Genomic DNA, 24,481 nt, shown 5'->3' on the forward strand with positions numbered 1-24,481 from the left:
AGCTGCCGACAAGTGAGAACCGTTGGAAGAGGGCAGATGATACCAGATTCCAGCTGGCTGGGAAGTGTACAGGGATGTGGATTCTTCAAAAGCAGAACGATCAAGGCGAGATTGAAGCTGAGACCTGGAAGAACCGCGCTAACCTAGATCTCGCATTTTGGCGAGGTGGGCCCACAGCGGACCCACACATGATCGGTGGGCTGGGAATTCCAAGAGATTTGGTCCTCCATGCTGTTTTGTTGTTTCTGCAGGAGCATTCTCATTTTAATTGATTGAAACCAGAACCACGTCAGGAAATATTTAACGAGATCTCGAAAAAATCTCGGGGTTACACAAGAAAAAGATACCAGTCTTGCAGCTGTCTGCTCCTGGTCTTAAATCTTAATTAATTTCCTAGGATCCTGCACTGGCAAAAAAAAAAAAAAAAAGAGAGAGAGAGGGAGGGAAAGCCACGCAGCAGCTCGTCTGAGGGAAAACGGCACCGGCGTTAGGGAGGGGCGCAGGTCTTGCTGTACTGAGAGATCCCTTGCGTTCGAGCCGTCGGTTACAGGGAACAGGTCTGGAGGTAATCGATAGCCAAGTCAGATCCAAACTGACGTATACGACAGTATCTCCACTTCAACGCAATCTCGAAGTTCTGCCGTGCCCACAAGTGATAAAATGGACGCCCCGAGCTACCGACGACAGCCCATCATGACACCACCTATGCATAAGGTTTCTTGCCGAGTACACGGCATAGCATAGCATAAGCGAAGAATCCGGGCCGAGTCCTTGTGGGAACGGTGAATACATTTCCCAAGGGTTCGGTGAAAAGATAGCACTACTGTGTATACGATCATGCCGGTTGAGACGTAACTCGCTCACACATATTTCGTGCGAGTATTCCGTCTGCCATCCGACATTTTGGGAAATTTGAAGTTCCTATGTATCATGTAAAGGCGGGAGGTTTCATGCATTTCGCACGAGAATTTAACCGTCATTTCTGAAGTCTAAGCCGTTGCCAAGGCAGTTGCGATTGAGCATTATCCTTTGGAGCTGCCACAAACTTGGAATTTTCAGGGTGCCCGTGACTGCTGTAGACAAGCTGATCAAAGACATCTGATATGTTCAGCAACTGGTGTATGTCGACGACGAGGGTATATTTGCCGCTAGATCGACAGTAGGAACTCACCTCACAGATACGTACATATATTATCTTTCCGATTGACTTTGTGGAGCAAGTTTTGCAAATAAGAGCTATAGTTGCCTCATCTTCTAAAATATAGGAAAGACTAACCGACTAGTAAGCAATGCTTTAGCTTTCCTAGGGTCCTGCGGTTGGAGGCACTTAAGGAATGCCCGTTGGCGGTTAACGGTTCAACTGCGGTGAATTTTCCTGCATGAGCATTATTGGCCCAGGACAATTGAGATCGCTTGAATTCAGCCACTTCTTCCACTACAGATCATTCGACTCGTGTTATTCTACAGATAAAAGAGGAGATCGCTGAGTAAAGGAGGCAAATGAGCCCCTCACTCATGCAAGAAGCGTTCGTCAATGCAACTCCATCCCGTTCTCCCATCCCGTTTCCGTGACAGGACCCATGGTATATGTGCCCGCATATAATTGCGTATGAACGGCAACCATATATCAATGCCGAAGCCTTCCTTGAACCTATGCGATTGGTGGACGTAGCTGCATGCGCAGGTCAACGATTTCAATGATCTTAGCGGTTGTGCATAACATTGTTGGTGGATTGGATCCGTCTAGGCCAAATCGAGCAAGAATAGTCAAAAGAAACCCATCCCTGTAGATGTTCGATGCTGGGGATCTAGAACCTCGGGGCCAACACTTTCGAGGTGTTCACTAGTCAAGATGATCAGTATTTATTTATAGCATCGACTGTTGAGGCCAGCCAGTACTTTGACGCCACATATAAAACTCCAACATCTATGCTCGGCAGGAATGCCCTTAATTCCAGCACTGCTACTAGTATACTAGGATTCAATTACAAATTTTCGGGCTTTTTAGTATCCAACGTCTACTTTACATCGAGCTGTATAGCTGTATAGCCTTAATAACCTTTGATGTAGATAGATACATGGGTCTGGACGAGGCCATGTCCATGGCAATAGAGCGGGATCGATCGATCGGTGACTTGTCATTGCCTGGAAGGGATTTCGACAGGCTTGAACCTAGTAAGATGGCGTTCTGCGGAGTTTAAATTTGGAAACATTCAAAGTTCTTTCGGTTCAAAACTTACAAGTTCATGAATCTACCGACGGCCAAGTATAACAGTAGCTGCCTCATGTATCGGTTAGGATTTCAAAAGTCCTAGTGCCAATCCCCAAACCGAATCCTCTCGAAGGGAAAAATTGTCCCCGGCGTTTAACGGGTAAATGGGAGAAAGTTGTTAAAATGCTCGTGTGTGTGTGAGTAAGTTGTTCCTAGAATTCCATGTACACATTTGACGTCTAGCTTCACTAATCTCGACTACTCTGTGTGGATGTCCCGTATATATTATAACGTAGGTAACTAGACTAGTCTAATCGTAGATGGGTCTATAGATGTTAACGCCTGTATCCCTTTGTGACTGTTATCGCCCTTGATGGCGCAAGAGTTGTTACCCCCCGCCTAGACCATGTAGCATATCGATACAAATCCATGCTCCTATGCCCTGCCTAATAACGGATTAGCTTACGTTATGTAATAGCATGTGCGATACCTATTTGCCCTCCGCGCTATCGATCCTTGCATTGAACAACCGATTGGACCTTGGTCGCAACGCAGATGCCCTTGTTGCATTTCGACTGCTGGAATATTGGCCTTAAGTTAAGGCATCCAGACGTCCCGAGTCTGAGGAAAGTCCGCCGTTGCTGCCGAACTGCTGGATATAGTTGGAACGCTCAATCGTATATTTGTCCGATTATTAAGTCCATCGGTACCAGGGAGTTCGTCTCAAAATGATATCTACGACAATATCCTGGGCCTAGACCCACGAGACTATTAATTCCGACTATGTATACGGAGTATATGCAGAGGAATCAAGCCGTGACGACATTCAATTCAACACTGGTATACGGTAGCGGAGATAGAAGTGCGTTCTTCGGTGTAATTTTCGGTCTTTGCGTGAAAAGCTAGGACTGTATCACTGGCAACCGTTGGAATTCGGTACTCGGATAAACCGAGCGGTCGGGCCGGGTATTCTGGCGAATTCATCTGCAGTTAGCTCAGGAATGTCTGGAGATACGGTTGAATCTAGAAAATAGTAGGATAGAAATTGAGAGAAATTGATAATTTGGAGCTTTTGTAGATATAAGTTGCTTCGGATATAGGCTTGCGGGTGATTGGAAGTTCTTTCATGATTAAATCCGTCTCGCATCTCCAAGCGGCCTTAGAGTGGAATTCTATGTGGTATAGCTAGAGCGCCATGGTGTATGATTTCGCCTTTTCTGAGGCCTCTAGACAAATGAACCTATCTCTCATCAGGATGCGCACTTTGAGAGGATACTACACCGTAATATGTGCATGAATCTACAGAAATCTACGTCTAGTGCAATCGTAGAGCTAGGATACTATTTTGAATTCCATTGAACCTCGATACCTATAGGTTGAGGCCTTGTCGGCCTCGGTATTGAGTTTAACCATTATCGCGCTTCGGAACTTGTTTCAAAACAATCGATCTCGCAAAGCTGTGATACATGAATGGGAGCATAATTTTCGACATAACGTTAACAACTAGAGACAGTGACTCCGGCAATAAACCGGTCACAGAAATAACCCGAATGAACGGATATTAAATTGCCCCAAAGGTTCACAAAATTTTCGGCGTGAATATCCTCCTCCAAAAGGCCTTAACTCTTAACATAATCTTTAGATCCTTAACTCCTGAAGAAAGAGCGCCATATTTACTCAAAAACACGGCATTAAGACGGTAATGGCTGAGTTAGACTCTCCGAAAGCCTGGAGATAGCATCACACAGTTAAGAAAATGCGTTTTTGTCAGTTTAGAAGATGGAGTTTAGATCTCATTCGGGACTTACAGCACACAGTTCCCCCGACTAACCGCATCAAAAACTCTTAAGTCCTCCAGAATCCTGCAATTCGGACCCACAGGCCCTTCTAGGCCCTCGAACCTACGGGATTAAGGCGGTCAGATACTATCCGACCGATGTAGAATTCGTGGAAATCATAGACTCGATATTTATGTCCGTATTTTGAGACGGTGTAGTAAGACTTCAATCTCTCCGAACTCAGGAACCCGGACTCTTAACTCCATCATGCGGCATCGCCAAGGGGTATAAATTTCAAGAAAGTCCACGAGAAACATATATAGCAAAGATTTACTATGCTATGTGGCATATCCGGCTAGATACAAGGTGGTATCGAGATGTAATTCGTGCAGATGCACAGGAGCTGCCAATGGGAGACTCCAATATCACGAATCGAACAGGACAGGCGCAATGGTAAACCAACCACTTTCTCCTTGCTCACGTTTACCCAGGGATCGATTCAAGTAGAATAGAATGCACTCGAGCTCACGATTCTGTCCTTGGGCTTAGAAAGGGATTAAACTCGATCGATCACATCAGACCCGGATATTCATTACGAGGAATGAATGCAACTGAGACGGATCTCGTAAAATACGTCTATCGATATCAATCGATAGCGGCGCAATTTCTCCCGAGCTAGTTAACGGGTTGGATGGAATTGTTATGCGGCACGAAAACCGCGGTACCGCAAGGTCTGGTGTAAATAGGTGCATGGGCATGCAGCTGGCTCCTTGACTAGCAATGGTTCGGTGTTATCTCCTTACGTCGGGAAATTCTCTCCCAATCGACTGGAATTAAGATCCGGAACAATCAAAAAAAAGGTTTGGAATTGGCGAAGTGGAGTTTTTTGTGGGGACTATGATGTCTTTCGGGATCGATACTAAATTCCGAGCATTAGAAAGGCTTACGAGGAAGTTTCTAGTGCCCGCCCCACATTTGACTCCACCCTTGGGACCGGCCTCGTCCATAAACTTAGATGGATTTAGTAATAGTGGCTCTATTTCACATTGGAAAAAGATATTTTTTGAGATCACCTGGGCATATCAATTGATCAGTCTACATGCTACCTACACTGCAAGCAACCTATATCGATATCACCTGTGCCATCTAGATACTCCCCAACCGGAACCAACGTTGAAAACCCGTATGCAGTTAGAGTTTCGGTGTTCTCTTCCATGCCTCGGAGAACGGCTGCCTTCGTATTCGCACAGAATGGTTTTTTTTCTTGCATCTGCTGGGTCTCTTCGTTCACTTCTGTGTGTTCCTGTGAGCAAGCCACATTCCACAACAGCAAGCCAGCACGCTGCAATGTCGCAAACATTATCACAAACGTAGAGCTCTAGACCCCCCCACAATTGCAAAATACTTACTTTTTCCAATACAATCCAAGGCTGAATGGTAGGAATATTGTTTTGGAGGATGCGAACGAAAGAAAGTATGGAACACAAACTCCGAAAAGGCCATGCGACCGAAATTACACCGATCACGATGTAGAGTCTCACAAGCTTGTGAACCAAGAGCCAGAAACATGACTTGATCAATTGAATAAGGTGACGGAACTGCGTTCGCACGAACGAAAGCCCCAGCTTGACCATTGGCGAACTAGCCTAGACTCTCTGGCCCGGTCTGCCCTTGCCTACTCTGTACGTGTATTCGTTCGTTGCCAATGTTTCCTGCGATATTGTTCTCGGCATCAGAGCTACTATGCTACTAAAAAGCAACGGATTTAAGCTGGTTTCTTTTGAGCTTCAATTGAGTTATTCCGGGCGAACAAAAGACCGTTGAAAAGACTAACCTCCACCCTGCATAAGGCGGGTTAAACGACATCATTTCCCAGCTCCTGAAAATCTGCATTCGCGGTGGAGACGTTAGACTCGATCTGGACGGCGAGGTTTTGTCGAACTGGAAGGTTTTAACGAGAACCGGACGACATGTTGTGAAAACGGGCTTGTGTTGGGCCGACATGCATGGGCCTGTCAACGGACTTAAAGCCATAGATCCTAAGCCTAACTTAAGGACGGTATCATGATAGATTGGATATTTTATGAAACTTGCTAGATTCAAACTGATTTTCTAAAGTGAAAATTACTGGTGAGAAACAAGTACCTAAGTAATTGTTGACTTGGGAATAAAATGTTCGGCTATACGGCTTACCCATTGGTCGGTTCTGATCATTTCCCCGGGTACGCTCGTGAAGAACCCTGTACCAACGGTTTCGTACGACTATGGATGTTGTATTATATTCTGGCTGGGAATGGATTAGGAATCAAGCTATTTTAGCTGTCTGCCGATCCATTTAGTCTGTATACTAGGTATGTTTGGAATTTGCGGGCATGTATTTCAGATATCGCAGTTCGCAACTAGTATACTGGTGTATTCGAAAGCTAAGAGTTAGAATTCAATATACAATACCGTTGTCTCGTTACCAATAGCCGGTGTGATAAGTATATATGCATGTTTACCATCTTAAACGATCACTAGACACTTACCGGTATACCTACCACTTTATCGGGCAAGAATTGCCCCGAACTTTTTCCAATCGCCTTATAGAGAATGCTGTTAAGCCCGGCTATAGTTCAACTACTGTCCACCGATTATGATTGATCTAATTTCAGGCTGTCATTGTCACCCCACTTTTGCTTAATTCTTAGTGCCGCATTGCCGCACTTCCTATCTACATAGAGTATATATATCAAAGGTATATGCAAGAGATATGTAATACAAGCATTTGACATAAAATCCGGTATGTCGGCAAGTTTATTCGACCGATTTGAAGAAGGGAGAACAGAATATTGCTCTTATTTCCGTAGCGTATTTCGGGGGCTCTAGGATTGTTTAGAATACACAGCATGTATGAGCGATATGATATTTCGTCTTCGGACAGTATTTTCAATTGATACTTAGTACATTTAAATATTTACGTTCAGCTTTTATTAATCTGGAGTTAAGAATTCATTGTCCATTTGGGGGTCGGTTGATTTTCCAGGGAATTGCAATACTAAAGGTGACTTGGAGGGATATCTTTCTGCATCTACCGTTCAAATCCAGAAATCCGAATATCCCGATGTTGTTCCATTAATCTTCTACGACAGATCTAAGGACTTGGATTCGGGCTTGGCTGAATTTAATAATCGAAATATTCGTTAACGTTAACTCACCACACGCTGGTGTGGCTCGATATCTTACCCGTTTAACGTTTATAATTACTTACGCATTTATGGCCGTTCTTGGGGAATAATGTTAGGGGAATGTCGACCGGGCCGGCTCTAAGATACGACTAATGGGTCTGAATCTAAGGCATATAGTGGCAAACTACTCACTGAACGAGGTCAGATCATACATATCACGTTTTGATTTGGAAAAGGTAGTTTTTTTTTTTAAGAAAAAAGATTTTCATCTTCGATCCGAATCGATAGATTATAAGTATACATGCGCACATACATAACAAAAATCAAAAGTTCCAAATACTAGCTAGTATGATTGTATATATTGTAAGTCATAAACCAAATCCGAACAGGCTCCGAAGAATAAACGCCATATGCTATGCATCATGGTATCCCTACTTCCAACTCGAGCTAACAAAAGAAAAATCAAAGATAACAATAAAATGAAAGTAGAGATTCCGAACTTCACAAAGACAGACTAACACATTAGTTATTATATAAAAAGAAAGACAAGAATAACTTTATTTAGGCGGGAGATGCCTTAGTTAATAAAGACACTCCTGATAAAGGCCTCCCTCTTGGGGATGACAATAGTCAAAAGACCATTCTCGAGGAAGGCGCGAACGTTATCCTGGTCGATAAGTCCCTCAAACTTGAACTTCCTCTCGAAGACACCGATTGGGCGTTCCGAGATCCAGTACTTGGCGGTCTTCTCCTGCTTCTTTTCCTTCTTTTCCGTGGCTGGTTCGGCTGGTTTTTCGGCGGCTTCAGTCATTTCGACATCAGCGTCTTTGGTTGGAGCCTTACCCTTATCAGCTTTGGTCAGGAGAGGTCCATCGACGACTTCAAATGAGGCATTGGAGGCGGTTTCAGATTCGTCAACTTCATCTTCGACGGTTGCGGCCTTTGGCTTCGAGTTTCCGCTAGATACAGAGGCAGCATCATCATAGACGACAGTCTCACCATCAGCGGTGGTAACATTGGCGGTAGCGGTTTCTTGAGCAGCGGCTGAAGCCTGAAGAGCTTCTTCAGTCAACTCTTGATGCTCTTCAGTCTTGGTGAATGGTCGCTTCACACGATTGATTTCACCTTTGACAACAATGGTTTGGGCATCGTCAAAGTCAACAGAGATGGAAGCCTTGTTGGAGACTCCTGGGAGTTCACCTTCAAGAACATAGGCGTCTGCAGTTTCAGAAACATCAAATTTGGGGGTAATAAAGCGCTTCACGACACGGGTTTGGCGAGGGGCACAAGAGCGGGTTTGACATTGGGCCGGAGCACAAGCTGCGGACTTGTTAGGCTTGGGATGACAACGAGATGGAGTATTCTCTGCAGCTAATGCGGCGGCCAAGAAGTCAACGAAGGGGTCGGCGGCTGGGGCCTGGAAAGAGACTGGTTGGAAGCGGACGAAAGGCATGTTGATTGGTTTTCTTTGGGGTTTGTTTGTTTGTAGGATCTGAAGAAGATATTGTGGAGATCTTGAGAGCTTTGATCGATATATATTTCAGATCTATAAATTGCTTAGGTGGGAAGCTTCGAAAGATTTTTAAAGGATGATAAGTTAATAGATGAGATACGATGCTCAAGATGAGTTGACTGATGTGAATGTGTGATGATGCTGAAAAGAATATTTTGATTCAACGAAGGTGAACTCGGTCGTTTATATACACATTGAAGCCAGTAGCCAGAAGACCCTCGAACCAACCAGGTTGCGCGTTAAAAGATTACGACGCTCGTCAATTAGAAATGCGTCGCGCTTATGAAACAGAGTCATTGTGGGGGGAAAGCGTTGCGAGAACTTGGGAGAAGATTGGAGAAGGTTCGAGAAAATGTCTGTCCAAATATGGAAAACCAGTTCCGGATTAGTCAACAATCCATTCCCAATCAGGAAAGCTAAGCTCTCTTAGAGTTCTCGGATGACAATTAGTCATGTCGAAAAGAACAATACGTAGTAGTATTCAGCGGATCGGAAATACAGGTCTGACTGTAAGCAGCCGCGGGATTATATGTATCGAACATTATCAAAATAAAATTGTGGGTTTTCGCAGAAACTGTGCGAACAAAACATTTCGAAGAAACAAAATCGACTCTTTTTTAAGTATTCGAGTATTTCCTAATTTGGAAATCGCTGAATTGGGTTAGTCTCTGGATTTCCAACAGCTCAACACTTCTGAGCAGCTCACCTAAGTTAAAGAAATACGGCCTCGGATCTCGGACTGTCCGCCGGACAAATTACTAATATCCACAGGATATTCTCTAGTCCTTTTCATTTGATTTACCTGTTATCAGGTCGCTTTCCTAGCTTCAAGGCTCTCAGGTCGTCCAAAGTCAACTTAACACCTTCCAATGCTTTCTCTGTCCTCTCCACTCCGATTTTGACCACAGAGGCGCTCCAGTTTTCCGTATTTCGTCTGTGGTAATAGAGGGTTTCTAATGCCTTCTTGATGTCCGCCCTTATTTGGTTGATTTGATTCCCTAACTCGGCGCCTAGCTCATTCTGCTTGTCTAAAATTTTTCTTAGGTAGCCTGCTTCGTTAGGTCTCTTCAGAAACATTGCCATATCTACCGCTGTCTGCAACTCCTGGTGTAAGTCGTTGCAATCTAACTTGTGACGATGAACTGTTTGGTTCCTTAAACGAACAAGGGATTTGGAACTATCATCCAAGAACCTCCCTATGTTGGGCGCTTTGATCACATTGAGCATAAATGCGATATCCACAGCATTACTAGGAATAGCAGCAATATTGGCTGGATGGGCTATTGTCCGTATCCACAAGCTTAGTTCCGCAGATTCTGGGTAAAGGAACTGGGTGGTTGATGTGAGGTGTGGAAGCCATTTCTTCGCGAAGCTATGACATACACACTCTAGGACATATTGCGTTTCTGTCAGGATTGCGAATTGAATGGGATAGGGAAGGAATATCTTGTCTGGTGATGGAAAGTTTTGTTGTATGATATTGTTGACGACATAGAATGCGGTCTCATCAGCACTCGAAACTGGGATAGGCGGGAATGGGCTGGCGACGGCGGTCGGAACGGAGATTAGCGGGATTGGATTTTGTTTATGTTTCTTTAGCAGTCTGGCTAAACTTTTCGAGCGATTGGTTGTGGGACTAGGTGGAACAGCTGGCGGACTGATTGCAGGTAGAAAACTTGGACGGGGTGGTAAGGACGACGACGGAACTAATAGGTTAGTTTTCACATTGGCGACTAGAGACGTTAATACCTTCACTTCTTTAAAATTATATTTGGTAGCGAGCTCTGATCCTTGGTACCTTCGGTATTATTGTTTGTTGGCGACTTCTGTTTCTTCTTCTGCTTCTTTGGCGGTTCCTCTGTAGAGTCGTGAGGAGTCGCCACATTCCCCTTTCTTGACCTTCGCCTACCCCTTTTCGTTTTCTTTTTGGGGCTCTTGTTTGTTAGTGGGTGGATGACGATGGCATCCGTCGCCATGTCCCCTTGGATTTCCCTAGGAATAATTTTCATGCTCTTCTTCCTTGCTGAAGGCTTTGAATTCAATGGACGGCCACTATTTACCTCTATGGCTGTGCCTCCAATCAGAACAGGGAGGGGGTTATAAATCGGAACTTGACTGTAGCCTTCCTCGCCGACGCCTTGTGATACAGGTTCGGGTTGCTTAGGCGCCCCACCTACACCGTTCTGAACGACTGTCAGAGACGTGAAAAATGGATGAACCATCACTGGCACGGTGGGTTCGACAAAAGGAGCTTCAGTCCTTCGAACCGGAATCCCGAGGGCGACTCTCTGGTTTGAGTACTGAAAAGCATTCTGATATTTGTTTGGATTGGTTGGGGCAGGGGCAGGGGCAGGGGCATTCTCTGCAAGCGGCACACTGGGCACTTCTTCATTACTATCGGTCTTCTCTTCGAGGGTCCGATCATATTGAGATTGTTCATCAGTAACCAGTGCGAGGGAATTGGGAAATCGCATAGATATTACGGGCCTATTCGGCTTCGTAATACCGTTGAATACCATTTTGGTTGCCAGTCTCACCAGTCCACTTGAAACAATATCCCGTGTGATACTGTGCTGAGAGCAGAAGGAATCGACATTGCAATCATTGGCATGGCTTTCAAACGCAGAAATCAAAATTTTGCGACGGGATACGAGAGATCCTTCATTGAAACGACTGGATGAAAGGAGTATTTTAAACTCGGAGAAGATAAGAGCTTCAAGCTGTTCCTCTGTCATAGCAATGTTTAATGATATGAACTTGAACGATATGGGAGGTGTAGTCGATGGAAGAGACATTGCAACGGCAGAGTCTCTATGAAGACCAACAGGAGCTAGCTTTTGTAGATGCTTGTTAACATTACTACAGCTAGAGGTTCAAGGAGGCGTCGTACCTGGGAAGTACTAGCAGCTTAGGTAGCAAGCGGTGAAGAGGATAGGTACCGTTGGAGTGATAGAAGTGGCTGAAGCGGTGTAGCTAGTAGTGACTGAATTTCAATGTTGGTGTAGGCGATTGAAGTCAGGGATGTTGAGAAGTGCACTAAAGGTGGTTGGTGGAAAGAGTCAAGTGTTTCGAGGTGTGGAGGGCTTTTGTAGTCAATTTTGATATAGCAGGCCTTGGCCTCGGCCGCACCACTCCTCAAACCATGAAGTCTACGTAGGTGCATGAACTGGAAACGAGAACAAGTTGAGCTACAAAGAATATTCTGTCATGTTGAAGGTATAAGCCCTTCGATATATCATTTCGGTAGTAGTATAAGTCCATTGAGAGCTATGGGGTTCCTCCAAGTCCATATCAGAATATCCACGAGCCAGTTTATGCCATATATTATATTTACTTGGGTATAATATTACAAATATCTCGCGATAAATTTAAGACACCCTAAACGTTAACGCTAAAATCAGGTGGAACAACAGAAAGAAACTCCTTCGCAAATGCTGCAGCAGTCGCAGCAGCATATGGCTGCCATTTCTTCGCCTTATGTGAGTCTGCGTAGTCACAAATACCTCGAATTATCAAACATGGCAAGTCATCAATGATACCAGCCGCCTCCATATCTACACATATAATCCCAAGGTCCTTCTTGAGCTGTTCACGGGTATCACCATCCTTGAGAACAGTATTGGCCGATCCAATGGTGCCATAATGAACCATGGGGTCACTAGATGCCCGTGAGGGTCGCTCAACCTTCTTGCTTTGGTCGCAATCCCTACAATCGCTAGTATGCGATTTGTGGCGGTAGTCGTGCTCGTAGAGCACATCATGTTCCTCGCCTGGATGAACATATCCCTTTTGGACCATGTGAGCCCTATTACGGGTCATTTCTGACAAATAGTCGCTAATTTTATTTGGTTCGATTGAATGTCGAGCAATAAGCGTATGCAGATTTGACATTAGGAACCACGAGGGTTTATTCAAATGGCCGGTTCTTTCAAAGTGGTTGTCTGGGTGCGTTTTGCCTCGATCAAATTGGACTGCTCCTCCAAAATTCGCTGTAGGTTTACTCACAACAACATCACCGAGCCTGATATCGTATTGGGGTAGATCTGGAATACCGCCGCCTATCCCAACGAGTAAACCAAACTTCAAAGATTTGAAGTCATTTGTTAACTGCGTTACTACGGCTGCAGCACGATTGTTGCCGATTCCGGGCATGACAGTAACGACCACATTGTGGTTGCCAATTCTTCCGAGAGTGTAATTGTTTCTTTGGGTTTCAATACAGTTTGGGTACTCCGTGTCCATAATTGCTAGTATTGGCGCAAGTTCGACGGCCATCGGACATATGATCGCAATTTTGAATGACTCGGGTGGGTAAATTTCAACGGAGCTTGATACGCAACTGGACATTGTATCTACTCTGACATGCGATATCCCATTACGCCCGTTTACCACTGGGTACTCTTTCCTTGACGAGTTGACTTCCGCGTACTCGAAAGATGCCGGTTTGGGGGTAAATATGGCCTCGTTCTCAGACATCACCAAGGGAGGTGTGGTGGATCTATGGCTACCACTGCGATGGCTTTTAGAGTTGGTGGTGTGGCTAGAGTTAGAGGTAGGTTTCTGGGAAGACCTTCCATCCTCGAATTGTAAAGTACTAAGCTCCGGGACCGTGATGTTAAAGCCCTTTAGAAGTTCTTGCTCTAACGGAGCGACAATATTCTGGTACACAAGGTCCCTAAACTGTGGGTGATCAAAAGAGGCGGCTTCGGGAAGAAATTGATCACATTCTAAACAAGCATCGATAGCGGATTTGTAATCTTCGTAAATATCGTCGGATATATCGTGAAATATTCTATCAATCATAAAGAAGGCTGTATCAAGTGTCTCTGTACCCGAAGAGCAGTCTTCCTCTGTCGGTTGTATGGTTTCGCCAAGCTGTATTTCGACTAACAGGCGGGCGAAGTCCAAAATGAGAGGGTATTTATGGAATTGGTTGATATCGCTGGATTCCAAGCCATCTGGAGTTGGAGGCCGTTGTTTGGATGATAAGCAACTATCGACATACGGTTGGCGGAGGTTGATGGCGTTTGGATTGGAGGGGTGAGAAAGGAAGTATATATTTCCCGCATCCCACGTCTCCCGAATCCAAGGCCCGTCGCAAAGCTCGAGCATAAGGTGGCCAAGAATCACGGCCAATATCCTCCTTTCTTTGAGAGAAACTTTGTGTTTGCCAAAGTGAGAGAAGTGGCCTTCGTTGAGGAGCTCCCGCAGCGATTTACTTGGGTATTGGGATGTGTCGAGTCGTTCACGACGGTTGGGGAGGTCATGGAGGCGTTCGCCTATAGAAAGAAGATGTAATTGCCTTTTCCGCATCTGTGACCGGTTAATCGCACGGCAAAGATCTCGAGCCTCCGGTTGAGATTGGTTACAACTACTTGAATAGCTGGTCGTCATTCGAAAACTCAGTCAGCGGGCCAATTAGTTCTACCAAATATTAAATATATTATAACATGCGAAGAGCATGGAAAAATGAGCTCACCAGCTTTGAATTGTACATTTTGCACCTTGCCACCCAGAAGGGTTCGCGCACGTGGAAAGATAAATATCCAAGTTTATGCTAGCGTCTAGGGTGGCAGGATTAACTTCATCCCGGGCAGGTATATGGAGTCTTGCTTTATGAGCCGACGAGTAACATCCCAACAGGCGTATGAGGCTACTGTGAAGCTTTTGTACCATGTCTCGAACAAGATAAGTGGGCTCTCCCCTGGCATCCGCTTTTGGACATTGGGAACTCGGCTTTGTTGTGGACGCTTTTTTAAAATCTGTGTGAGGAGACTCATTTTCGGAGCTTGATGAGTATTTGTAAACTTCCTTCATATCATTTTCGAATATCTTTATAGCCCCGATCATCGACTTGTAATCCTGGCTGCCCTTAAGGCGAATGTAAGGGTCTAGATACTCGATAGCACCCTTTTGTCCCTTTGTGCCAAACAATTCATTTTTGACAACTTCCAATTTTGCATACTTGATAAGTCCCACATTAGACCCATATAAACGAAAGGTGAACATATCACCCTTTAGGTGTTTGAGTAAATACACACCTGAGAGCTCACGGTTTTGCTGGCCTTAGCTTCTTGGGAGTCCCCAGCTAGGATCCCATCATCTATAATGTCGTCAAAGGCTTGAAGTAGCTCGTCCAACGATCGAATGCATCTCTCGAACAACTGGCTCGGGATTTCAGAATCGGCTTGGATGTGCTGGAGGATTGTTCGCATATCAGACTGGAAAAAAGTTCGAGATCTGCTTTGCTGCAGCGAATCCGCTTGGTTGGCTGTGTGATTGTAGCATGCCAAGCGACTGCAGAATAGTTCTTTAATTGCTCGTAGTAGCTCCCACTGGCGCGCGCCGTCTACCGAGAGCCTCATTCTCGATTATATATCAAGCATCACTAGATTAATATTGCATGCTCTTGAAATTTCAATAGCATCGCCGAAATTGACGCCTGAGTGTAATAACCTGTATCCTTTCTTTTCTGGTGGCTTAAGGGAACGACCGCGGAAGAATGCTTAAGTAAGTGTGTATTATATTCTGCTATCGGTGCATTCGAACCCCGACCGCGGCGGAGATGATATGAAGCGATATAGGTTTCAAGCTTCCGAATCGCGCACAATTAATGGCATTCCGGGAGATATCTCCAAGCCCCCATCTAATATTATGGCTATTCTGGTGTGATTAAGAAGGATTAGTCGGGAGTCGAGTTTGCTGCGCTGCCAGCGGCTTAATAAGTATCGATGCATCGTTTGGCGCTTAGCTGACACCCCGCACGAGGCTGCGTTTTATGCACATACAAATATGCAACAAACTATCCACCGCTCGTCACAGGATATGCTTCGCATTCGCACCACAGCCATATAAAGCATAATACGGAATAGGATATCAATGCGGAATCTACATGGAGATATCTGTCCTATATTCTGTTCAAAATCAAACACTCCGTTGACACAGAAATCTCGAAAAGGCACAGAGGATCCGACAACGATGCGATGAATTCATGAAATTTAAGCTAGTTCCGGACCTTCTTCGAACTTCACACGCTGCCACCATGAACCATATGCACCAGGACTCTCCAAGGGGTGCCAGCGGAGGATCTAGCCCACAGTTAACATCTTCGCTGATTCAATCTATGGGAGACATTCTCATGGAAGATGCCGAAACCCTTATAGATACTAGCAATCAAACCCCGATCGCCAGCATAACGTTAGAATGCCACCAGCTATTCAAGGAGACACTCGCCAATATACAACAATCCGACGAACATGATATTTTTGAAACACAGTATGGGCGATTGAATATCTGGGCGAGCAATATTGGAGCCGTCGTAAAGGATAAATCTTCTCTGGACTATCGATTACGACTGAGCGACGATATTAAATCCATGATTCTTCAGCTACTAGAAGTCCTGAAAGGAAGCCTCCGCCAAGGTAAATAAAGATTAAATACCCAGAAATTCACGTCTAGGCCCTCTTATAATGTATATATGTCATTAACTAGACTGTTCAAAAATACAGCACTTGATGAGGGTGGGGATCCAAACCGACGGACTCAAGTTTTCGGAGAAGTAATAGAAGCTGCTAGTGCTAGCCTAGATAGATTACAGAATCTCGCAACGGTAATCAGGAAATCATCAGCGCAAAGTCGAAACCTCCGGTCTAAGGCTTTGTCGAGTGATGACGAATTAAATTTCAAGGATTTCGTTTTGAGGGTCCTCAAACATCGGTTCAAAGAGGCCAATGGATCCCTTTGCGAGCAGGTCGCTGAATCGGTTGCTTTACGTCGTAAACAGTTTGAATACAAAATACGACACCAAGGAAAACTAGCCCGCCCTGTAGTAGAATTGGGGCATTCGAATCTTCGCCCGGAACCATCGATGGCGGGAACAAAGCACCATCTTGTAGCTCCACAAAGAAATTACGGGGAAATCAATACCGCTACCAGAGAGCCAAAAAGATTACGGCTTATTGCACCCCTCGGCCGCCCTTGCGCAGTGGCGCCGTCAGAAACGAACGCCTCTACTCTAGATACCAAATTATTTCGGAAAACTTTTCCAGTGCACAAAGCACCCCGCTCAATCGCGAGCCAAGGTACATCTGTACGAGACGTTGACCTCGAATACCCCCCGCCACCAGCCTTAGCCTTAGAGCACAGAGAATGCACTTGCCCATATTGCTGTGAGATTCTCTTGTCCGTTCATACAAAGAACGAGAGATGGTGGAGGCACCATATCGACACAGATCTCGAGCCATATTCTTGTATTTCGGAAAAATGCCGGTCGTCATCAACTCAGTTCGCCAAATTCCAAGATTGGGCCCAACATATGGCTACGCATGGCTCGTCAAATATAGCGTGGGGTGTTCATTTGAAAATGTTTCACTGCCCGTTGTGTGAATCTTTAGAGCCATTTCGATGGAAGGAAGACTTTACGAGCCACATGAATACCCATCACGCCGAAAGATTTACATCGGCGCAACTCCTAACCCTCAGTCGAAGAAGTACTATTACTGTCATACGGGGGCCCCATGTATGCCCCTTTTGTAACCGTATGCCGGAAGAAATTGAAAAAATAACGCCCTTGAATAGGGATAAAATGACCGAGCTCCTTCCTCGACACATAGCTGGTCATCTTAGATCATTGGCATTCATGGCTTTGCCTTGTCGTGATGATATAAAAGATTATGAGTCAAATGCTGGTCGAAATCAATCTGGGGAGGGTTCTGCAACTTCTCGTAGGATATCTAACTTAGATTCAGATAATGAACTCGAAGAATTTTGGACCAACGTCACAACTGGCGTTCAGGAACAAGACGTCTTCAAAGAATTAAAATTTTGGAAAACCATGGAAGAGGTGGAAAACATGGAAAAAATTAGGCACCTATATCACGAAGATAATGCCAGACCACCCTCGCGCTCATCAACCCAGCATGGATGGGATTTCTTACCTTCTCGATCTGAAGAGTATCATATAGAGGAAGATCCGTTGATACAGAAATTTATCGCTAGTCAAGGAGAAATAAACCGCCAGAGCTCTTCTGAGCAGGTCCAGGCATCGGATTTGGAACTCAACGAAGGAATGCCTCTGTACATGAAACTGTTAGACCGCTCTCCCAGTCCCCCCGTATTTGATATTATGAGGACTTTAACACCGGGTGTTTTAGATCTAGTCCGAAGCGTACTGATGGTGGGGATGTCGACGTAACCTCACAGACGGACTATGTTCCTTCAGGCTATGATGGGTGGACCAAAAACTATGTCAAGGGCTACCTGTCGGGATTGGCGCCACATGTGGACTACGAATCCATAGTAAGTCCTGTGACCGCCTCAGTGCGTCTGGCTTCGAGAGCAGCAAGTCCTGTACTAGCCGCTTTATCCATTCATGGTGAGTTAAGCTTTGAACTCTTGATTCAAATATCGTTTATCAGATCCCCGACCCAATAAAATTTAACCGCCGGGATTAACGGAGTTCATGAAACAAAATAGACAAGACCAATGACTCCAAGGATGCCGATTTGGGCTCTCCTTGTGTTACAAGATTGTCTCCCTGTGTCGCCGAGTCAGCCACCCCGCGCCCCCAGCTCGAGTTTTCGGGACTCGAATTTCCTTCTCCTACTAGTACTAGTAATTATGGCTTTGGTGATATTGGCAAAATCATGCTAGCGAACTCTACAAACATTACTGAAGCTCCCCTTGGAAATGAGTATTTACCGTTCCCTCAAGACACGTACGCTCGAATAAATCGTCCTCGCTCACAGATACACCATTGTCCAAGATGTGCTCTCGAGCTTCCCAACCTCGAATCTTTTGGGGACCATATGGCTAGGGTGCATGGTAGAAAGGCCTTCGAGTGCCCGGAACCAGGCTGCCATGTTGCTTATCTTAGGGGAGACAGCTTGATGAGACATATTACTGATATACATTCCGTGAAGGCCGATGATGGCTTTTCCGCAAGAAGTATCGATACTATCGTTCTTTTAAGAAAGTTACACCAGGAAGCAAAAGATCGACACGAGGAAGGAAATTTGAAGTCTGAAGATTCAGAGCGGATTACAGCAGGCCATGAAGGAGAGATAGATGACGTTTTCGAGAAAACGCCTTCTCCACAACAGCATATTTCTACCACGAACAACGAAACTCTGAAAAGCGAGACCTTGATCTCAAGAGATGATAAAAATGCTCGAGCCCCCGACATATTGTTACCTAGTTTCCGTGGTATTTTTGGTCTTGGTTATCCGCCTCGAGATCGAACTCTCGGAACTCCCGCCCCCGACATATCGTTACCCAGTATACGTAACATTTTTACTCAGACGGAAGAATTCGTATATAAACCAGGAACCAAACCAGCAGGACAATCATCCACGGGTACTCAAATAATACCGGGCCCTATCAGTAGCATCACTACAATAACGTCCCAACGGGAACAGTTCACAGAAGAGAAGCTCGTTTATACTTGTTCTGAATGCTCGGCCACATTCAGTAATAAAAAATTACTTCGTGCCCATATGTCAGGAAACCATAACTTAAAGGCTTCTATTTGTCAACTGTGCGGCATTGGATTCGACAGTCCATTTAATTTCCAGATGCACCAGTGTCTGAAACTTGAAGGACCCTGGACCGCAATCCCAGAAGATATCGATTCTGAAGCTGAACAACCGGTCACCCCTCCGCCGGTCACTCCACCACTAGTCTCCCCGCCGCCCCGGTTGAAACTACCAAACAAAGACCATCCTGTTTGTGTTTGTCCTGAGTGTGACTTCAGTTCTTATGACATAGGATTAGTCCGTGTGCATATGACCCGAGTCCATGATATATCGCCCTCAGATTGTGGTCGATGCGGCACGATATCTAGGGATATGGCTAGCCTGACAGGGCATGTTTGCAGCGGGTCTGGTCTGAACGAAGCTTTAGCCAAAAATCCACTGCGGGTCACCGACCCAAGCAAAACCCCTCCTCGGCCAGTTGGAGGGCCATTATCGAAAGTACCCATAGATGTAGACCCTGGATATGGGATATCACCACCAGTCAAGCGACCGCGAAGGAAATCCGCCAAGGTGACTAATTACTACGATTGGGACCGGTATATAAATGGTGGCGCTGTTTCAACACCATCACCTGAAAAACAGCCAGAAGACAGATCTTCCAGGGCTGGGTACGAGATAAACAGATCCGAAATAGCTGAAAGTATCGAATCTGAGATATCACCATCGGTCAAGCGGCCGCGGAGGAGATCCGCCCAGGTGACTAATTACTACGATTGGGACCGGTATATAAATGGTGGGGAAGCGCTTAAAGACCGGCCGAAAGACGGATCCGACGTATTTGCAAAGCTTAAGCCTGAGATGTCATTGGAGGGATGGGAGCAGCGGCGGCTACAGAGCGAAACGGTCCATAAGGTTGCTCTCCGTAATAATTCGGACACAGCTATATCGACATCAGAAAATAATGCCGATAGTCAGGATTCGATACTCGTTTGTATGAAGTGCGGCGTCGGAGGCATGACCGAAATTTTTCTGAAGATGCATATTTGCGACGACAATGTCGAGGCTAGCATGGTGAGGGAATCTTGAGGTGGGACTCACATCACTTGATTGACGAATTAACCAGGTGATGTCGAATACCATACGAGAACTTTATTGGCGTTTAAATGGCCCCGTGTCTAGATGTTAGGAAATACGAGGTGAACTCAGTCAACTGGCAGAGCATCAACTGCTGACACATGGGGAAACAATCGATTATAATTAAATGGCTCCGAGCTTGTATGTCAGCAGCAACTTATTAGCCCTCCGACTCTTTCTTTTTTACCTACGAACAGGATGGATTATACCATGGCTAGTTTAATCTCGTATACGGAGCCGTACGCCTTATCAAATTAACCGCCCGTGTTTCGTTTTCAGGTTCAGCAATTAATATTTCTTTTCATGTATATAGAGGTTTTGGATTTCTGATATTTTGGCCCCGGGGTTGACGGAACTATAGACGGTGTTCATGTGGATAGTATGTGGTTATGTTTTAAGTACTTACCTATTACGGTATTCCATGCGCATTTGCATGTTATAACGCTACCTGGCTATGGCAAGATTTATACATAAACTCATCATACAATTTATATACAATTAATACACCGCCCTTCTCTTCTCTTCTATCTATCTCTCCCCCAAAAGGCTCTATCTTGAGCCGGTCCGTCTTGCAACCTCATCTGCCAATCTTGTGCCCCCTGCATCCCCACCACTATCGTCCCTCACAGGTGCCGGGCCACCATGCATCTGCCTATCCGGCTTTCTTCCATAGCCATGGGGCTCAAGTCTATTCCACACGACACCCCAGTCCACAGCCTCCCACCAATTATTCAAGAAATCCTCCTTCTTATCGAACCCATAATCTACAAGCCAAGCATGTTCCCAGACATTCACACACAAAAGCGGTGAATAGCCACCCTCCCTTCCTGCAGCCTCTTCATTCAACGGAGCCTCGGCAAGCGCACGGGTATAGTTATCGCTGGTGTTCGAGTAGTCCGATGTTTGTAAGGATGATGGGAAAGTATTTGGATCTTGATGAGGACGAGTGGTGGTGTTTACGTCGACGGACTGACGACGGTGGGAGAGACCGTATGGAGTCCCGGAGTTATAAGTAGTTAGGATCTTGAGTTTCCTATCATGATGGTCGAGAACAAGCCAGACGAATGCATTGGAAAAACAAGCCAATGCAGTTGCAATGAACGATTCCTTCAAGATATTGATATGGCCGAACGATTCGTTAATGGTGAGCATGAGTACCGACATTGACTCCGGACGAGTGGGACTGGTGCTCAAAGATTGGAAGAAGAAATGATTGTTATGAGCCATAGAAGCATAGTTGAAAGTAGCTGCTTGGTCCGAGTCACGGGATGTGAGAATGGCGACTTGGAGAGGATGCTGATTTTGTAGGTGTGTTCCAGCTGTGACCAGGTTTAAACGGTCAATGAGGTGGGTTTGGTATTCCTTCCAAGCGATTTGAAATTGATGAGGAGAATAGACCGGTGCGATACCAGATTCAAGCTTGGTATTCACACCTTCCAGCACCGGGACAGTGAAAAGAGAGCGACGACTGATAGCAGGTGGAGGGACGAGGAAGCTACGAGTCTGTAGATACCAGTTAGCACATGATACCACTATAGCATTGCTATTGAAGCTCGTATTGTACATACGAGATTAGAGCTCCCTGAAAGAAGACTGGTTGGCCGTAGCCGCGGAGGAGGCATCGTGAAGTATCCGAACAGGGCACCGGTCCCGTTGATGAAGTTCCTGTCGAGGAGAAGTTGAGAGGTCGTGAGAAGGTTTGTTGAAGTTGCAATTGGAAAGGTCAGAATTTTTGGTGTTGCGCCAGACGTTGGAGACCAAACAGGAAGCGGAAGCGAACCGATGCCCCTCCACGGATTCGTCCTCCTCCATCCATCTTCCATTCCCATTCCATTTTCAGCCTCATCTCTCCGACACGACACCCCCCAGTAGACGCCAAACGAGGACGACTTCTCGATCCCCGTTAAAAGCTGTAGCTTGGTATAGCAGGCAAGGAGGAACAGCCATACGAAGGCAGGGAGAACCACTGGATCGAGTTTGTCGGCGGGATGGCAGACGCGGTGCGACGGGCTGTCTGGGATGGCAGTATCCCCTTCAAGGTCATGCTAGACCCCAGCGAATGTCGTATCTTCGACAAGGCCGACCCGTACTATGTAGGTGACCCTTCGAATAAACGAACAAATGAAATTTGCTTCTTCATTTGACTTCCTGCTGAGATTTCATGGATAGAAGGGCTGATTCGCAGCTTCAACCATCTGTCTCTAGTTCCAAGCCGACCGAGTCGCCTATTTACCCTTCTACCTGCCACGGATATACAAGTTCTTCGAGGACTTCCTGATAGACAAGGCTGTAGCAACGGTGGAGAATGCCTGGTTCGAGGTGGATAATGCTCCATTGAGATGGTATGTTGCTCTTTCCTCCTAGCCAGGCTTTGGTTTCAAAAACAAAAGAAACGATTGGTTGCATGTCTATACTACATGGATAGATGCTGACTGGATACGGATGGAGTCTAGGCACTGGCCTATTGGTCTACTATACGACTTCTACACTGCCCTAGATCCCACGAAGACACCTACATTACCTCCGACAAATCACGATAGGCCGGGTTCTCCTCCTCTTGCTGCTGATCTCGAGCCTGGCGCTGCACCTGTCCCGTGGACGATTACTCTTCGATTCGCTTCATACCCACACGATTTCTTAACCACACTTACACCTACCTCTACACACGATGCATTTATCAATTCTATCAAAGAGGCTGATTTCTCCCGGAACGGAACGGCAAAGGCCGTAATGAGTTTAAGTCCTAGCGATACTCGAGAACTATTTGCTAGTCTGCAGGATCATGACTACAACAGGTTCTGGGGCGTAACCGATAAATTGTTAAACCATTCGGGCATAACGGTAAAGAATATTCCAATTAGGATCTATAACCCAGAGACGGGTCAAGTGATCCAGGGTAGCGTACCAACGAGGCAGCCAGGGACCATACGTATGTGTTTCTCTTCCTAGACGGCTGGCCTAATTTGCACTTGTCGCAAATGCTGACAGCCTTACTTACTGATAGGTGGCGACGCACAAACTCTCGGCACGGCCCTCAACTCTCTCGTCCCTATAATCTTCCCATCCAAACGGAGCGTGGTTCTCGCCCGTCCCGTTATGCACGGCATCGTCCTCCCGCTAAGCGCACCTTTATTGGAATTAATGAGAGAAGCGATGTACCCAGACGGGTTTCTGCACATTACACTCGCGATGATGTAGGTATTTTTTTATACTACTTTCGGGGGAGCGGGAAAGGTCTTTTTTATGGTCTTTCTATACAAAGCGATTATTTTCTGATTGTGACAAGGAATGACGACAATGATAATTCACATTCATTTGTTCGACTTAGAGCGAGTGAGGGCGATGTCGGCGCGGGATTACCGCTAGAGGCCCTGGTGGAGGAGCTGGAGTGGGTTATGTTGTAATGTTGGCGTTTTCAGGACAAAGAATACAGGACTTTTATTTCCACCCGACCAGAAGCATCTTACCAAAAAAAAGGCTACAATCTGGGTTTCTGAAATGCATACATCCTCGTACGTTCTCCCAAAGGGACAAACAGCCTTGTTTGTGTACAGTCATCATGGGCTTTTTGTAGCTTCGTACTAGTAGGTTTCTGCGACCGGACATCATTATTGCATGATTTGTGTGACCATGTTAACCTGCATATGCGCCCCATCGGTCTATCGACAAGGCCGCCCCACCCGCTATCCAAGATGACCATACGATCCCATCAAAACATTTTCCCAGCCCGGTTCCTATCTAAGAACGAGAGGCTCAGCGGGACCTAAGATCGCAGGAGCTTAGTCAAAGAAACAAGTCTCAACCAAGATCGTGACTTTTGCCTCTCATCTGCCGGCACTCCGAAAAAGGCAACAATTTCAACGCATATGGTACCAAAAAGCAGGGATTCAATTTGATAGACATAGGCAAATGCGCTTAGATGATTATTTCTGGGATCCTGATGATTTTTAACGGTGGGTGTCACACCTATTAGGCCTGCGATCTCACCTAGTCCTACTTTCAATGAAAAGTGTGGAGAGAAGGGAATCTACATCTGGAAGTTGGTGAGATGAACGTCAGGCTGCAGCTACCGTCGGCAGCGATATCTTGTGCTCAAGGACTCGCCCCAACTTCCAACTCGATATTCCTTCTTTCCTTCCTTTTCCTCTATATATTCACTTCATACGTATCTTACCCCCAAGTTATGCACTCTATCAATTCTAGCC

The 24,481-nt window shown here is 45.7% G+C and overlaps 6 protein-coding genes across 6 annotated transcripts; 2 read left to right on the forward strand and 4 right to left on the reverse strand.

Annotated features, from left to right (window-relative positions):
- Positions 1-7,734: 7,734 nt before the first annotated feature.
- On the reverse strand, positions 7,735-8,610 carry AOL_s00076g65 (uncharacterized protein; the record flags this gene model as incomplete). The annotated part of the gene is made up of 1 exon (XM_011122618.1): positions 7,735-8,610. The coding sequence occupies one exon, from the start codon at positions 8,608-8,610 to the stop codon at positions 7,735-7,737; it is 876 nt and encodes a 291-aa protein (XP_011120920.1).
- An 858-nt stretch (positions 8,611-9,468) lies between these two features.
- Positions 9,469-11,465, reverse strand: AOL_s00076g66 (uncharacterized protein; the record flags this gene model as incomplete). The annotated part of the gene is made up of 2 exons (XM_011122619.1): positions 9,469-10,376; positions 10,469-11,465. 2 exons carry the CDS (start codon positions 11,463-11,465, stop codon positions 9,469-9,471), a joined length of 1,905 nt encoding a protein of 634 aa, XP_011120921.1.
- Positions 11,466-12,048: 583 nt separating this feature from the next.
- AOL_s00076g67 (uncharacterized protein) lies at positions 12,049-15,035 on the reverse strand (the record flags this gene model as incomplete). Its single annotated transcript, XM_011122620.1, has 3 exons — positions 12,049-13,949; positions 14,166-14,634; positions 14,712-15,035. 3 exons carry the CDS (start codon positions 15,033-15,035, stop codon positions 12,049-12,051), a joined length of 2,694 nt encoding a protein of 897 aa, XP_011120922.1.
- Positions 15,036-15,712: 677 nt separating this feature from the next.
- On the forward strand, positions 15,713-20,228 carry AOL_s00076g68 (uncharacterized protein; the record flags this gene model as incomplete). Its single annotated transcript, XM_011122621.1, has 4 exons — positions 15,713-16,091; positions 16,179-17,757; positions 17,823-18,043; positions 18,145-20,228. 4 exons carry the CDS (start codon positions 15,713-15,715, stop codon positions 20,226-20,228), a joined length of 4,263 nt encoding a protein of 1,420 aa, XP_011120923.1.
- A 597-nt stretch (positions 20,229-20,825) lies between these two features.
- On the reverse strand, positions 20,826-22,099 carry AOL_s00076g69 (uncharacterized protein; the record flags this gene model as incomplete). Its single annotated transcript, XM_011122622.1, has 2 exons — positions 20,826-21,779; positions 21,845-22,099. The coding sequence occupies 2 exons, from the start codon at positions 22,097-22,099 to the stop codon at positions 20,826-20,828; spliced, it is 1,209 nt and encodes a 402-aa protein (XP_011120924.1).
- A 165-nt stretch (positions 22,100-22,264) lies between these two features.
- On the forward strand, positions 22,265-23,474 carry AOL_s00076g70 (uncharacterized protein; the record flags this gene model as incomplete). Its single annotated transcript, XM_011122623.1, has 4 exons — positions 22,265-22,369; positions 22,482-22,618; positions 22,730-23,205; positions 23,281-23,474. The coding sequence occupies 4 exons, from the start codon at positions 22,265-22,267 to the stop codon at positions 23,472-23,474; spliced, it is 912 nt and encodes a 303-aa protein (XP_011120925.1).
- Between the last annotated feature and the right edge of the window lie 1,007 nt (positions 23,475-24,481).

The sequence above is a fragment of the Orbilia oligospora genome (assembly GCF_000225545.1).
Source record: "Orbilia oligospora ATCC 24927 unplaced genomic scaffold scaffold00076, whole genome shotgun sequence".
NCBI lineage: Eukaryota > Fungi > Ascomycota > Orbiliomycetes > Orbiliales > Orbiliaceae > Orbilia > Orbilia oligospora.